The 15,837-nt window shown below is 40.3% G+C and overlaps 2 protein-coding genes across 2 annotated transcripts; one reads left to right on the forward strand and one right to left on the reverse strand.

Annotated features, from left to right (window-relative positions):
* Positions 1-366: 366 nt before the first annotated feature.
* Positions 367-6,861, reverse strand: LOC140773814 (oligouridylate-binding protein 1-like). Its single transcript, XM_073116568.1, has 12 exons — positions 6,524-6,861; positions 5,633-5,694; positions 5,127-5,229; positions 4,576-4,652; positions 4,444-4,505; positions 4,256-4,343; positions 4,030-4,105; positions 3,891-3,921; positions 3,505-3,624; positions 2,268-2,353; positions 1,749-1,922; positions 367-938 (listed from the first exon to the last, which is right to left on the reverse strand). Exons 1-12 carry the CDS (start codon positions 6,650-6,652, stop codon positions 663-665), a joined length of 1,284 nt encoding a protein of 427 aa, XP_072972669.1. The 5' UTR covers positions 6,653-6,861; the 3' UTR covers positions 367-662.
* Positions 6,862-12,966: 6,105 nt separating this feature from the next.
* On the forward strand, positions 12,967-15,177 carry LOC140775141 (pollen receptor-like kinase 3). Its single transcript, XM_073118404.1, has 2 exons — positions 12,967-14,281; positions 14,433-15,177. The coding sequence occupies exons 1-2, from the start codon at positions 12,967-12,969 to the stop codon at positions 15,095-15,097; spliced, it is 1,980 nt and encodes a 659-aa protein (XP_072974505.1). The 3' UTR covers positions 15,098-15,177.
* The last annotated feature ends 660 nt before the right edge of the window (positions 15,178-15,837 follow it).

A 15,837-nucleotide genomic window follows, 5' to 3' on the forward strand; every position in this document is an offset into this window, starting at 1 on the left:
GCAAGATCCAAGAATCATCAGAGGCCCTTATTTGACATCTCCATAATATACACCTGTTTATGCTAAAACTTGTTTTCTCGTATGAGCTAGGTAACTTTTTCAAGGGATACGAGAATCTCCATAATTAACTCAAACCTTAAATCTACTCCACGAAAGAGTAACAGTGAAGCAATTGAGTCAACAACTTTAAACAGTACTAGACACTACTCATAAGAACAGAATAATTCAGTAAAGAGGGAACCATTTTACTATCCGAATACATGTAAATCATCTCAATATGTCGTAACTAATTTCATACTACAACCAGCCTCAATTCCAATCCATCCAAGTGTTCTGGTTAGGAACTGCCTAAACACTAGGAAAACATGCATATTAAATTTCAGTGCCAAATGAAATAGTTTAGTATAGACTCTTACAATTGGGTATATAATCCAAATATACCAACAAATAAGGCTTTATGATTCCTTTCCCCAAAAGTTTGTCAGTCCTACAAACAGTGCCTACATTCATATATTGGTACACCATTTGGCGAACATAACCATTAAATTAACAATACTGTAGGGATCAAAAGTATAGAAGAAAGAAAAGAAATGCAAGAGAAATTTCCTTAGTGCTAAGGGATATATAAAAGTTGATAGTTGGGAGGGTCATGGAGCAAATACTTAATAATACATAAGCTGCTGCGACGAGCCAACGTTCTGGAAACCACCATCATAGATAGCCTGGCTTGCTCCGACACCCATTGCCATTGCAGCTTGCTTCAGAGCATGCTGACCCTGAGCATGCATCAGTGACTGACTGGAAGCCATTTTGCTTAGTGCCAGAGTGCGTTCATAGGCCAAGAGGTCTGCTGCTGATAGCCCAGGAAAGGGAGCAGCAGGAGGAGGTAGTGGTGTAGAAGCTGTCCCAGGTGGAGTTGGCTTGCTTCCCCAGGAACACTGAAAAAAAAAAGAGGTAGGAGCATTAACAGCAGAAAATCAAACTAAGTTGCACATATCACCATTATTTAATGTAAGCTAGTGTATAACATCAAGAAAAAGAAATAGACAGAGTTAACACATTATGCACATTTAAGCACTGCACATGTGACAAGTTACAGCCCCAGTAATGCACGAATCTAGATAGCCCAAGCAATAATCGGCTAAGACTATCCTGTTTCTTCAAGCAATATTTAACAGTATATTTTATTGTACTAGCAGTTGGCATGTCAATATACATGATTGACACTAAGGACAAATATGAACAGGATCACATGCACATATCTCTCTTAATCAATATTGTCCCTACTTCCACTCTGCATTTCTAAAGAAAAGGTCTACCAAAACAAGAACAAACAGTTAAATAACCAAGCCCACAATCATTTCAGACAGTCCATAAAGAAAATCATGTGGTCCAAGAAAGATACAGCAGAAACCCACCTCATTAGTACCGAGTAGCAAATTTGGCTTCTTACAAAATTTCTGTTTTTAGTCATACAAGTTTTTATCCATCCCTCACTCATAGAAACCATTGTTACTGGCTATACTATATGATTTTGGAGCATATTATAATTCCATAAACAACACAGAAATTAACAGGTTACACATTGCCTCAGACTCGTTCATCCTCCACACAAGCCTGCAATATCTCCTAGAAAGCAAAGAATATGCTTCCATACATCACAACTCCAAACATCTATACAAGCTTTATTTCATCTGTAAAAGAATGATACACTCAAATTTGTGGTATTAAGGAAGATCAGATAATACCTTAATTGGCTTTCCACATAGAATTCGACCATTACCCATCTGAATTGCAAGGGCAGCTTCGGAATGGTTACTGTACCTCACGAAGCCAAACCCTTTATCACGTTGAGTACGGACCTCCTCAATTACCCCAGCACCAAGCGCATGAAAATGACGATGGAGATCAACTTGTGTAGCCTGCAATTCGTTAAATTAAAAGGTAAGAGTAGAATTAAAAATACAAAATAAAATGTATTTCTGCAAGTAAAGATCTAATAAAGAAATCTTCAACGCATAACAGGTTGGTTGCTCAATTTTACTAATATTAATATATCAGGTGTGAAACAATATTGGCAAACAATGTACTTGAATACTTATCTAAATTCAAGTTTAAAATTTCCATTTGTTAAAAATTGTAGCCAATAACCCCTTCCATTTTTTAACAGCACAGGTAGGTATATACAAATAACCAGCAGCTTCTATATGCTAAACAAAGTGGCCACTAATAGAGATCAGTGAACAAAAAGGGGAGAAGTCACTTACCTCATGAGCAAGGTTGCCCACATAGACCGTTGTATATTGTGGATTATTTTCTGGACCATCATCATTTGCATTCTCTTGGCTATTGTCTGCCCAAGGAAGATTTTGCAGGTAAAAATACTTTTAACAGGAAAATAAAGGTAAACTGGTAAAGATTTTTGTGCATTTCATGAATCCCTCTAATAAAGTAAGAAAGTAGATGATGAAATGATTGACATCAATTACCAGTAATTGGATGAAACTAGTCAATTCATGGAGAAGAGGCTTCCAAACAGAACAAAATAAGTTTAACATAAATCAGACACATGCAGTATAGAGAAAACCAAAATCAGCCAAATACTCTGGCATGCATAAACTACTAATTGGCAGTCTGCTCGATGAGAAAAAAGTTATACTGCTTTAGTATGACCTTGAAAAGGTGCAAAATTCCTCCCAAGTTAGTATGTTTTCTTTACATTCTGAAACTCACAGAGCCTCTAAAATATTGGTTGGAGACACACAAAACTAATATTAAATAATAGAATATAAGAAATTTAACAGAGATGCATGGGTTCTCATCAAAACAACCAAAGATACTCTGGGCTTATCTTGCAACCTCAATCACTTTTTCAAACTTAATAGAGGAATGAGTAACTTTCCTAACTTTTCAGAGGAATAGGTAAAACCGCTTGTGGCGAAAGCAAATCACCATCAAAGTCAACATTTCTCTGTGCATTAGGTGAAGAGAACCAAGAGAAGAAATTCTGACCTTGAGAGTGATTCATCAAATGTGGTTCATTTGACATGAACCTACTATTCGAATTAATCTGGGAACTCACCTATCTCTCCAATAAATTTGAAAAAAATAGACTTATTTTGCAGAAAAACTCAAGAGTCTAACACATAGATAACATGGATACAGAACCTTCTAATAAACCAAGAGAATCAACAAAATCAGAACTGCATTTCAGAGAAAAGTGATCAAGAATAACATATCTATAGTTAATATATCAAACAAATAATAATACTGCATACCTAAATGACATTCTCTGGTTACTAAAAATGAAAATTTAAAACATAAGGAGAAATGTCAGACCGGTTATCAGTACATAACATCAAATGGGGAAAACTCAAAGTACAGTTAATCATTGCAAAGTTGCAAATTATCCATCCTTTTGGAAACAAGCAAACCCTATTTGTTTCAAAACTATATTCCTTCTTAATGAGAACACTTCATTTTATACAGCTACAAAGTATATACCTCCTGAGCCATTTGTCAGTTCCACCACACTCTTGGAATCTGAATTCTGTTTGTCTTCACTAGCATTAGCACCCTTTGTAGCCCAGTTGCAACGGATCTGGCGGCTGCCAAGCCACTTGCCTGCGAAGGATAAGGACATGCTAACGTGAAAAGTCTGGTTTTCCATAAATAAGAATTAACATATCAAAAAGATGAAAGGGAGTCCACAGAAAAATCAAGTCCCTTCTATGCTTCGCAGATTGCACTCAGAGAAAGAAACAATTCAACCAACCCATCTCTCAACGTAAAGAAAATAAGAAGAAAGAAGACACGAAGAACAAAACAAAAGACTTTTCCACATATTTTCTAGTTTGAAGCGACTTTCAAGCTATGATAATGGCACATACCAGTTAAGTCATTTATAGCACTTTGTGCTTCCTGCCAGAAAGAATTACCGACATAAGCTACTGATAATCAAGAACATATATTTTTCAGAAGAATAATCTGTATTACATTAGTAATTCTGTATTACGTTAGTAATCTCACCTGTTGGTTCCGGAAAGAAACAAAGCCAAATCCTCTTGAACGCCCAGTTTTTTGGTCCCACATGACCCTAGCATCTCTACAAGAAAAACCAACAATTCACATATTTCTAGCACAACATTATATTCTGATCGGCAAGTTACTAATCTAAGCAAGGAAAGTCATTATATCATCAAACAAATGGTTCAATCAACAAGAAGAAACAAAAGGAAAGTTGTTATATGCTCACGAGCAGCTGGAGTACACAGAAAAGCATGCAAATAAGGTAGCATCAGTGACCTCTGGGCTAAGATCCCCAACAAAAATGTTGTAGTGCCCTACAGAAAGTAATCAAGAACATGAGCCCTCAAACACAGCAAAAGCAAGCTGCAGTACAATGGCAAATTGTTTGGAATAAAAAGTTCTTAAAAATAAAACCTGATGTGTCCTCTCTCTGCCCACTAGCATACGCCCAATTAACTTTAATAGGCTGGCCAAAACTGCAATGGAGGTTAAACATGAAAGGATTGTTCAAGGCAAGACACAAACAAGAATGTATGTTTAACTTACAGCTGTCTTCCATTGAGTGTTATGATTGCAAGTGCAGCAGATCTGCGGTCATAGTAGTCGACAAAACCAAAGGATGACTGCAAGTATAAACCATTCCCAAAATTACAATATTAGAAGTATCCTAACAGAACTAGTACTAGCATAGCATAATGAGATTAACAAATGACTAATCAGATTGATTTTGCAGCACAGTAGTGAGACCTTCTTTGTAGATACTATATACATTTCCAGATCATTAGAATTAGTTATCAGTTATTCTGCTTTCACAGGAAAGACGTTGCAGAGAAGTTGTACTTGCAAAATACTTTCACCAGTTATTAAATGCTGCAATGCTACCAAAAAGTTATTTCCAGATAAAAAGTATAAAGAAGCTAAAAGCAACATCAAATAGCACATGCCATATATGATTTGAAGATTAATTGTTAACATGCAATTAGGGATAAAGAATATAGGAAGAAAATTTAATCTGATTTAAATTCCTAAATGAGTTTTCATTATGCATTCCTCGAGTACGTCTTAAAATTGGAAAACAAATAAAACAAGTAGACAACCTTTTCTTTTCTGATGAGTTTGCATCCTTCAACTGGGCCAGTACTCTGGAAAACCTCTTGAAGTAGTGCTTCAGTTACTTGAACATGAACATTGCCAACATACCTATATTTTTACCAGAAATTCACGAAGTGATAAATCAACCATAACGTGAATAATTTATATTGCTTAAAAGAAGCATAAATTATAAAAAGCATAAAAATGCAAAGACTTTCTTTTTCTAGCAAGAATTTGGTGAACATTTTTAGCTAATAATATGACCTTAACCAATTGTAAAAAATGAATCCTTTGAAAAGAAATTCATTTAATGATAGAAAGAGATGTGTTGCAAATATTATCACATTGTCCATTCTTCCCAATAGCTTAACATCTATGTATCAATAATGTTGTGAAAACTCTTCAGCAATGAAACAAAAGAAGAAATGGTCTACAGCTACTTGCCAGTTCCCATGAGCACATCAAGTTAGGAAAATGAAGAAACAAAGTAAATTTTCCTAGCAACACTCACACACTGCGGCATGTACTCGGATCAAACCCAGGAGGCAGATTTCCACTTAGAATTGGCTCAATCTGCAAAATAAAAGTGTAAACAAACAACAACAAAAAAGATCCCCCAAAAAAAATAAAAAACCTAACCTACAGAAAAGAAAATACTAGCAAACCTACATCAAATAAAACACATGAATTTACAACTCTATAACAAATCAAAAGAAAAACTAAGCAAGGAGACTAATAAAGAATATGGCAATGCTTCTGACCCCCTGTTTCCTATTTAGTAGGAGCAAAATAGCAATGTGGAGCACTCTGCACAAACCTACTCCTGAAGAGGACTTACAAATTGAATGAATATTTGACATCGAGAACTAAAGGAGGAATAAGACAAATCTTCAAAGCTGGCCATTTCAAACCCCAAAGAGTTTCCTTCTCCAACAGTCAAACGTCTTTGAAGAATCTTAAATCTCACATAATAGCTAGTTAAGTTTCTCTGAATATTTTAACAGGACTTCACGTGATTTAGTTTATTTACGAGATCAAAGTGAGAACCCAAAAGAGATTTGCAAGTCTGAAAGGTGAATTTAGAAAACCACATTGAGTTGATGAAAAGCTAGTCACCGGTAAATACTAAGAAGTAACTCAATGAAAAAAAAAAATTAAAATGAACCGCAAAAAGAAAATAAATAAAAGTAACCAAGAAAATGCCCATAGTAGAAAGCAACAGGACGCTAATTTCGTACACCCCCCAAAAAAAATCATCCATAAGACATAATCGCCAAGCAGAAAAAACACCAAAACACAGACTCTTAAACCTCAAAGAGCAAGGAATCTATCTAAAGTTCAATAAATTTTAGGAGGAAGACTCAAATATTAATCTTTTAGGCGATTCTGATGTGGTTGGGACCTGAGGAGCGGCCAAGAGTCCCGGGTGATTGTAGAGAGACTGCTGCTGCTGCTGCTGCTGCTGCAATAGAGCAGCTTGCTGCATCAAAGCTTGCTGCTGCTGTTGCTTGAGCCGCTGCTGCTGCATCATTTCTTCGACCTAGGGTTTCTCTTCGGGGAGGAAGACGATTATAAGGCGACCGAATTCAAATCGAAGAGGGAACGTTTTAGGGATTCGAAAGGGGAAACAAGAAAAGAAAAAAGAAGAAAAAAAATAAAACAAAAAAAACCCCTCGAAATCGAGATTCGAGGATGGGAAGCCGAAGAGTCTCGAAAGAGGAGAATTTAGAGAGAGGGAGGGAGAGAGAGAGAGAGAGAGAGAGATGCGTGAAGGGGGTACATGGCGAGTTTTGATTGGCTGACGTTGCAGTAGAAGATTTCAATTTTTTTTTTCATTTTTAAAATGAGTCGAGCTTGGGTCGAGAAAGGTCAATGTCGATCAAAAATTACACTTCGGGTGGTATTGATCCACTAAGCCACAGATGAATAGTTTGTACGGAATCTATACCCTAGTGAGCTGCCCAGTCAGCTACCACATTATCCTTTCTGTAAACATAGCCACTTCAAACTCTATCAAATTCATAAAAATAGACTTACAATCATAGATTATATTTCTAACTTATCATAAACACTCTCTCCCTTCAAGATTCTTCAAGATTTTGTGTCCGACTCAATCTCCACCTAAAAGTTAGGGTCAACCATCCAGACCTATCCTTAGAGCCCAAGCCTCCATGAACAAAGGGGACACCGGGGATAAGTTCCTATCTAATGAACCCTGGCCCCTACCTGATAGACAATATTTTTGAACGTCCTATCAACATTTAACTTGATTCAACACTTTTCCAGTTTGGTCCAGCATTGTATCGCTCTTAGGCGCCCACTTGAGCGACTTCCTGAATTGATGAAGTAGCTGTCCACCATGTGAGACGTATGTTTTGCCACCTTGCATGCAGGCTCCCCATCACTAAAAGCTATGCAGTTTCTTTGCTTCCAAATACCGCAACTAATTGCGATCAAAGCTTTTCTATAGTTGTTCTTCATCTAGTCCACGACCTAAGTCACCACAATCTAGTCAAACTCCACCTTGCTAATAAGGTGACTCCCGTTGCTCCATATCGCTTTCGCCGCCCTCCAAACCTCTATACTATCATGACATGTAATTAATAGATGGTCCGCAAATTTCATGAATACAATCATTAGTAGGCGATTGCAGAGGAGCTTCCTGCAAAACATGCGCACCCTTGGCACTACTTGCAAAGTCCAAATGACCCTCTTGTCAAGCCACTCTATCGCTTTCGGGACCAAAAACTAGTAAATGAAGCTTTTTTTGGGACTTCTGTCGGGTGTCCCCACCATATCTATGTATCTATTATGGTGGAGGTGCCAAATAGGAGCACCTTAATTTTGAAAGCTAGCTCCTCCCACAGCCCCCATGAGGCTGTGTGGAGTTTCTTTCTGACTGCATCAACTTTACCATCGTTATGCCCTCCTCTGAGAAGCTTTTGTGGATGACTTTAGGTTGCCCATCTCCAAGGCACTGATGACAACCATGGGTCATCTGTTGCCAAGATGTCCTTATCATTCTCGATAAGCTTTTGACATCCCATCTTAATAGACCTGGGCTTGGCATCGCAAATGCCATATCTAGGATATATCTCTCCTTTTCCTTTGAACCCACAAATGCTAATGTCCATACTTTGTATGCATGATTTGGATCTAAGGCGCACTGCTTGTGTTGAGGAGTTGGATAGCGTGCTTGGCTAGGAGGCCTTAACGTGAAGCCTTGAGTCGCCGGTCCCCGAGTCCTCCCTTCATGCGGGGGGAAGTTATGGTGTCCTAGCTGATGAGGAGGTGTAACCCCCTCCCCTTACTGTTATCCCAGAGGAAAAGGCTCTTGTTATTCTTTTGATGGCTTCAGGCACAAAAGTTGAGATCCATGAGCAACCCAGCCAATACGTAAGGATTATAAGAAGGATATAACTTAGCAAGGTTAGTCGCCCTGCCAACAAGAGACAAGCATGCTTCCCCTTAGCTAGTTTTCGAGCAACCCTCTCGACCAGCCATTGGAGATCCCTCACGTGAACTCAGGGACTTGAGATTGGGACACCAAAGTAAATGAAAGGCATTTTGAAAGCAGATAAAGCCAGCTCCCTATAGAGCAAGTTGGCCAGCTCCTCCTCGATCTAGTCCGACAAGAAAAGCTTTGGTTTTGCCATGTTAACGTGCTAGTTAGTAGTCTTAGAGTAGATCTGAAGGTAATCTAGAATCTCTCTCTCATTGTTAGAGAATGCATGCGCCATCAACAATAGGTCATCCACATAGAGTAGGTGTGACATATGGATATCTCCTACCCTAAAATCAGTCAACAGGTTGTGCTTGTAATAACCTGATCCTGCCACGTGCCTTCCACGAGGTCTCCCTGAGTGTCACGTGAGGATTAGAAGTCCAATAACATACCATCAAGGATGAAGAAGACCCTAAAAATTTAATGGAAACAGATATGTTTCTACAGGCCATTGCAAATCCATCCAAATACAACCATAAGGGCAGAGACCCTTAAAAGACTATATGCTAAAAGTAAGATACAATAAGGGAATAATATAAACCTTTTATACAAATAGTACTAAAAGAGCATGAAAGGAAATGAGCTTAATACCCTACAAGGTAAATTGCCGCCAAATATCCCACTAGGGTGTCAATCATCTGCATTATATATCAACACAGAATAAGCCTAGCACTTAGCAAGTGGCAATTATCACTAGTCAAGTATTATGTATAAAATACACCCAGCAAGAAGAATGCATGCACAATTACGCAACTGATCATCATGAACGTAAAATAAAACATGCATTTTATGTATTTAGTTAGCATAGTCTAACATAACTCCCGCTAGCCCTAGCCACTACTTATGCATGGTGTGCCTCCCACGCGAGCCTTCAGTATTAACACCCATATTCGACAATCATACAGACCCCTCAAGAAAGGGTAAACCTTAGTGGTATAATCGTTTGCTCGTCAGCCGACGAACAACATTGATCAGTCGTCCTTCATCGCAGATTATAAACCCAGTTGTAAGCCCACCATATGAGTTAGTATCATACACTGACACTAATATCTGAGCTTTTAGCTCTTTCTCACTATTGTGCGGCAAATCAAGAGCCATCGTTCAAGAATACACTCACTTTATATCATTAGGTATTACTTGGCCTATATTATTCTACAACTTTTACTCTCTTTTAGATACCATAAATGGTTGACTCTTATCAAATCAATAGTAAATATTACTCATTGCCCAGCAAAACAGCTGCTTAATTGTTTGAGATTCATAGACTAAGACCTCAGGCATGGGCTCTACTATATAAATATCTCATATCCTAACCTTGGCTAAAAAGTTTTGAGTACTGTCGAGATATAGATCATTCCTTTTATAGTTGTACAAGTGTGTTAGTGGCATAATAAGATAAAACACGATTAACAAAATAGAAGAGCATGGGGGTTATCATGTCTAAGCATGCTAATAAATATATATAATAATCAAAGTAATAGTAGTTGTGTTAGGTAGCATGTTAAACAAATAGGTATCAATATGGTAAATAGACTATCATGTCATAGATGATTATTTAAATTATAACACATCATATCAAATGATAATAACAATGATTGATAGATCACTTGCCTGAATTCGCTAAAATTTTTATGTGATAAGTGAGTCACTCTAATCCTAGCCTGCACCTATATTTCAATGTTTAAAGAGGGTAATGAATAAGAGAATATTAAAAAGAAAGAAGAAAATAAGGGAAGAAAAGGCCCATAAAGGGCTCAAACTCTACCTAGCCCAATTGTGTTGGATCATGCCGCATAGAGGCCTCACCTTTTTTTGTGTTATAGTGCTTCATCCATTCATTTAGGATGCTAGAAAGAACTTGACACACAAAAATAAAGAGGTAGGGCGATACAGGGTCACCCTATTGAAGATCCTCATACGGCGTGATCCAACCTGACGAACTGTCATTTACTAGAATGGCAAACCTCGGCGACTTAATACAAACACCAATCCACCTACACCACTTAGCAGAAAACCCCATGCACTCTAAAACTCCAATGACAGCATCCCAACTAACTCAATCAAAAGCCTTTTTCATATTCAATTGTGGCATCCTCAAATGTTGCTCCTTCCTAGCATTAGTTAGCTTATGAGCCACCGTCTGGGCTACAATAATATTGTCGCAGATGTTTCAACCTCTCACAAATGCCACCTGCTCATGCCCTACTAACTTTGGTAGTAAAGGCAGAATCTTCACTAGCACCTTGTATACTATGTTGCATAGTGATACTGGTCAGAATTCCTTCACACTTGTGGGCTTTTTAGTCTTCGAGACCGAGGTGATATAAGTGTTGCCCTATTGACTTAGGAGGTTGTCATGCTTGAAGAAGTGCCTTACAACAACACATAAATAGGCTCTCACCTACTGCTAATATTTGACGTAGACCTCAACTAGGATGCTATCAAGGCCCGGAGGCCTTACCCCTCTTGGCATACCGCCAAAGGCTTCCAAGATCTCATCATTCGCGACTGGCTTCAGAAGCCCCTCCCCTTCCAAGATAGAGATGGAAGAGAGCCTTATCCTCTCTAGGACGAACCACTCCCTATTAGACATCAAGCCCCAATTATTCTTATAATAATCCACAAACTACTTAGTCACCTCCATCTACCCATGCATGCAAGCATCGTCCTCCATCATGAGCCTACGATGAAGTTTCACCTCCCTCGCATTGTCGATGAGAGGTGGAAGAAGCGAGCATTCCAGTCTCCCTCCTACACTATCTCAACCGAGAGCGTTGCAACCATTTAATGTTTATTTGCTAACTTAGTGTTGAATTTTTTCATAGCCAGAAGAAGCCTCTGAAGTAGCCGACTAGAGCATATTCCTACTTTTGTGAATGTAGACGATCCACTCCCTATTAATAACTAGGGTTATAAACCTAATCTCCTTTTACACTTTTGACCGAAGTGATTCTAATCTCCTTGTACACTTTTGGCCGAAGTGATTCTGAGCTAATCTTAGCTCTTTACTCAAAATAGTTAATAAAAAATTAGGTTAGACCCCATTATTAACTTAATATATAGCCATCTTTTTTAGATAAAGAGAAAGTTAACGGTTAGATATACTTAAGGGTAACAAGAAAACTAAGTGCTATAGCCTATTAGGTGATTATTTTCTTGAATTTTAGTTTAAAAAATAATATATATTTTATGCTATAGTCTACTAAGCAATTATTTTCTTCTTACATATAATTTTAGTTTAAAAAATAAATATATTTAGTGCATGTATATCATTCGAAAAAAATATCTTATTTGCATATATACTTTTCTAAAATTGATGTTTACATGTATACTCTCTTAAAAATCTCTTACATATATATATACATATATATATTACCGAGAGTAATGTATGGATATGAGAATAAGAATATCTATAGCGTTCGTAATAACTAACTCGGTGGAAGTTGAACTAAATTATGTTTCTTCAATTATTTTTAATTACTTACATATATCTCTTATTAATTTAAGATTTAATTTAAACTAAAATTTAAAAATATATAGAGATAAGAATCTAATTTAAATAAAATAAATTAAATTAAATTTAAATTGAACTCTATTTTCAATTACCATCAATGTCTCTAGTCAGATCTATCACATCAGAAAATTTTAAATGGAAGGAAAAATAACATCGGGGAGTTAGGCACGAGTAAACTTTTTGAAGGACTAGTAAGTTCTTAACATATCACAGCCACTAGATTAGGATTCTAAATTTTAGATGAACGTTGAAGTATTTACCTTACGTTTACTAGATATGGAGATAGATTTGTTTACCTATCTCAAGTACTAATTCATAGATAGAAGTGAATCTATGTCCTAGGGTTGCCAATGCCACCTCAACAGTTTGTAACCAATCATCTGCATGCATAGATATATAACGGTTTGTTAGTACCGGAAAAGAACCGTTACCAGCTCGTGCATCAAAATAAGGTAAATAACTACCTTCCACTCTGGTTGACCCGGTCAAGAATTTCGTTTGACGTCAAACTAGATTACTAGCCTCCCTCTCTCTCTTCCCTCCTTTTCGTCTATACTTAGCTTCAATTCCTTCCCATCCACTCTCCTTTCTCTCTCCTCCCCCCACCCCTTCTTCTCAGCCCTCACAATTAGAGAAAAAACCAAAGAACAAAGAAACAGCCAAAAGCTCCATATCCAAGAGAGAGGAAGGGAATAAAAGGAAGAACTAAAAGAGAGAGATCATGGCTTATATATTCCCCTCCTTCCTCTTCTTCTTCTTCTTCTTATTATTATTATTATTTTTATTATTATTATCTCCTCTAATGGCGGCATCAGCGCCGGTCCAGATGTCTGACGCAGCGGCCCTCCTCCGCCTCAAATCCTCCTTTGGCAACGCTACCGCTCTTTCTAAGTGGTCTTCCTCCTCCCCTTCTGCTCCCTGCGACCCGAACACCCCGTGGCCGGGCCTCATCTGCTTCCATGGCATCGTCACTGGACTACGCCTCCAGGGCCTCGGCCTCACCGGCACCATCGACGCCGAAGCCCTCGCCCACTTCCCCGCCCTCCGCACCGCCAGCTTCGCCCAAAATTCCCTCTCCGGCGCCCTCCCCACCGCGCTCATCGGCCTAAATGCCCTAAAGTCCCTCTACCTCTCTAACAACGCCTTCTCCGGCCAATTGCCAGAGTCCTTCTTCTCCTCCATGTCACACCTCAAGAAGCTCTTCCTCGACAACAACAGCTTCTCTGGCCCGATCCCCTCCTCAATCATCAATGCCACCCGCCTCCTCGAGCTCCGCCTCGATCACAACAAATTTGATGGATCCCTCCCTCCTACCCTTCCTCCCTCCATTAAAGTCTTTAACATCTCCTATAACAATCTCACTGGACCCGTGCCCGAGTCCCTCGCCGCCCTGTTCAACGCTTCTTCCTTCCTCGCAAACCCTAACCTCTGCGGCCCGCCTCTCGACTCCGCATGCCCGTCACCTTTGCAGGCACCGGATAATATTTCTCATATCAAGAGAAAAGATACCATGCTTATCCTCGCAATTCTAGTATTGATAATTATCGTGCTTTCGGCGGCCTTGATCTTCGTCTGCCATCGCAAGAGTGATCCGGTCTTCGACACGGTTGGTGTCGGGATAGCCGGGGAAACCAACGAGGAGGCTACGGGCGCCGTGTTCACTGAACAGAAAGAACCGCTGCCGTTACATCAGCCACAGGAACCAGGCTCGACCCATAAGAGTTCCGGCTCGAGCCGAGCCGGCGGCAGCGGCAGCAACAGCGTCAGCGTCAGCAACAGTGTCAGCGTCAGCTCGGTTAGTACCGGCGCCATCGCAGGGGTGACAGAATTAGTGATGGTGAACGAGGATAGAGGTGTTTTTGGGCTCCCTGACCTCATGAAGGCGTCCGCCGAGGTGCTCGGCAACGGTGGGCTCGGCTCGGCTTACAAGGCCGTTATGGCTACGGGGCTCTCCGTCGCCGTTAAGAGGGTGAGGGATATGAACAGGGTCGGGAAGGAGGAATTCGGCACCGAGTTGCAGCGACTTGGACGGCTTCGACATCCGAATGTTTTGACGCCGTTGGCTTACCATTACCGTAAGGAGGAGAAGCTCATCGTGTCCGAGTACGTCCCCAAGGGCAGCCTCCTCTATGTCTTGCATGGTGAGTAGTTGTCAATCCTTACGTGTCAATATTTGCTTTACAATATATATATATATATTTTTTTCCTTGAAACTTAGAAGAACCTTCGAGCATAATTAGCTGTTTTTTGTTGCGCATTTCTGTAAAGTGTAAACAAATGGGTTCTTGTTAGGGGATCGAGGCCCGGACCACATGGCGCTGACGTGGCCGACGCGCCTGAAGATCGCACGAGGAATCGCGCGCGGGACGTCGTACCTCCACGCTGAGCTGAGATCCCTCGACTGCCCCCACGGCAACCTCAAGTCCGGAAACGTCCTCCTTGGCGCGGACTTCGAGCCCCTCCTCGTTGACTACGGCTTCCTCGGCCTCATCAACACCTCCCAAGCCCCCCACGCCATGTTCGCCTTCAAGTCACCCGAGTCCCTCCTCCACCGCCACGTGTCCCCCAAGTCCGACGTGTACTGCCTCGGCGTCGTCCTCCTCGAGCTCCTCACCGGGAAGTTCCCGTCGCAGTACCTGAGCAACACCAAGGGAGGGACGGACGTGGTGCAGTGGGCCAACTCGGCGATCGCGGAGCGGCGCGAGGGCGAGCTGCTGGACCCAAACATCACGTGCACAGAGCATGCGCCTAGCGGGGCCGAGATGGTGAGGCTGCTGCGGGTCGGGTCGGCCTGCACAGATCCGAACCCGGAGAAGCGCCCCGAGATGAGGGAGGTGGCGGAGCTGGTGGAGGAGATCGCAGCGGCCGCGATCGGCGGCGAGTCGACCAACAGCGGGGACGGAGGCGGCGACTCGGACGGCAGCGCCGGGGACAACCCCGGCGTGTTTGACGGATAAGCTCTCGGAACGGTAATCGATCTCGCCCCTTAGACGTCTCCTGACCGTCCAATTGCAGTTTATTTTTCGTTCTATTTTTAGTTTTTAGATGGAAACGAATATTCTCAGATAACATTTCTTTCTTTCTCTCTCTCTCTCTCTCTCATAAATTTAGTAATATTCTTGTCGACAGAGCCCGAAATGACGAGGATACCCTTGGTAGGAGGAGATAGAAAGAGAAGAGGAGTAAATGGGTGGGTGATGTCAGGAGGGTTTAGAGATCCAACCGTTAAAAGGCACTCGCTGAGATCCACTAATGATCTTGGGTCCCACTCCTGTATACATCTGTTATAATTCATGGGTCCACCAAACAAAATTGGAAAGTGTGGAACAGTGGAAGTGGGCGTTCAATAGCAATTCTACCCTTCTCTTTTTAGCCGTTTCCAAAGATTGGTTATTGTTAGAGACTTAAGAGGTCAGTCATTGAATTATCCAACGACTGATTTTATTTTTAAATTTTTAAACATTATATTTATATTTCTTCTATTATTTAGCCATTTTAACTAATATTTAAGTATTATTTAGCTATTTTTAATAATATTTAGGTTTAAGCATATCAAAAACATATGACCTATATAAAATCATATCTTAATTACACTTGCAATGGTAGCCAATACAGTAGGCCACAGCTCTGCTGGTAAAACATTTCAGGTAAAAACCAAAGGGAAAGTAGTCTAATTCTCAACTTGGGGTTTAGTTTG

This window comes from Typha angustifolia, chromosome 13 (genome assembly GCF_048772165.1).
Source record: "Typha angustifolia cultivar Huaian chromosome 13, ASM4877216v1, whole genome shotgun sequence".
NCBI lineage: Eukaryota > Viridiplantae > Streptophyta > Magnoliopsida > Poales > Typhaceae > Typha > Typha angustifolia.

Bases quoted from the DNA above. Each gene is read 5' to 3' on its own strand.
- LOC140773814 (XM_073116568.1), bottom strand. From the start codon at position 6,652: ATGATGCAGCAGCAGCGGCTCAAGCAACAGCAGCAGCAAGCTTTGATG. The intron at 4,344-4,443 runs GTTTTATTTTTA...TACTTTCTGTAG, and splicing joins GCAGAGAGAGGACACATCAG to GGCACTACAACATTTTTGTT. The intron at 3,922-4,029 runs GTGAGATTACTA...TCTTTCTGGCAG, and splicing joins TTTCTTTCCGGAACCAACAG to GAAGCACAAAGTGCTATAAA.
- LOC140775141 (XM_073118404.1), top strand. From the start codon at position 12,967: ATGTCTGACGCAGCGGCCCTCCTCCGCCTCAAATCCTCCTTTGGCAAC. The intron at 14,282-14,432 runs GTGAGTAGTTGT...GGTTCTTGTTAG, and splicing joins CCTCCTCTATGTCTTGCATG to GGGATCGAGGCCCGGACCAC.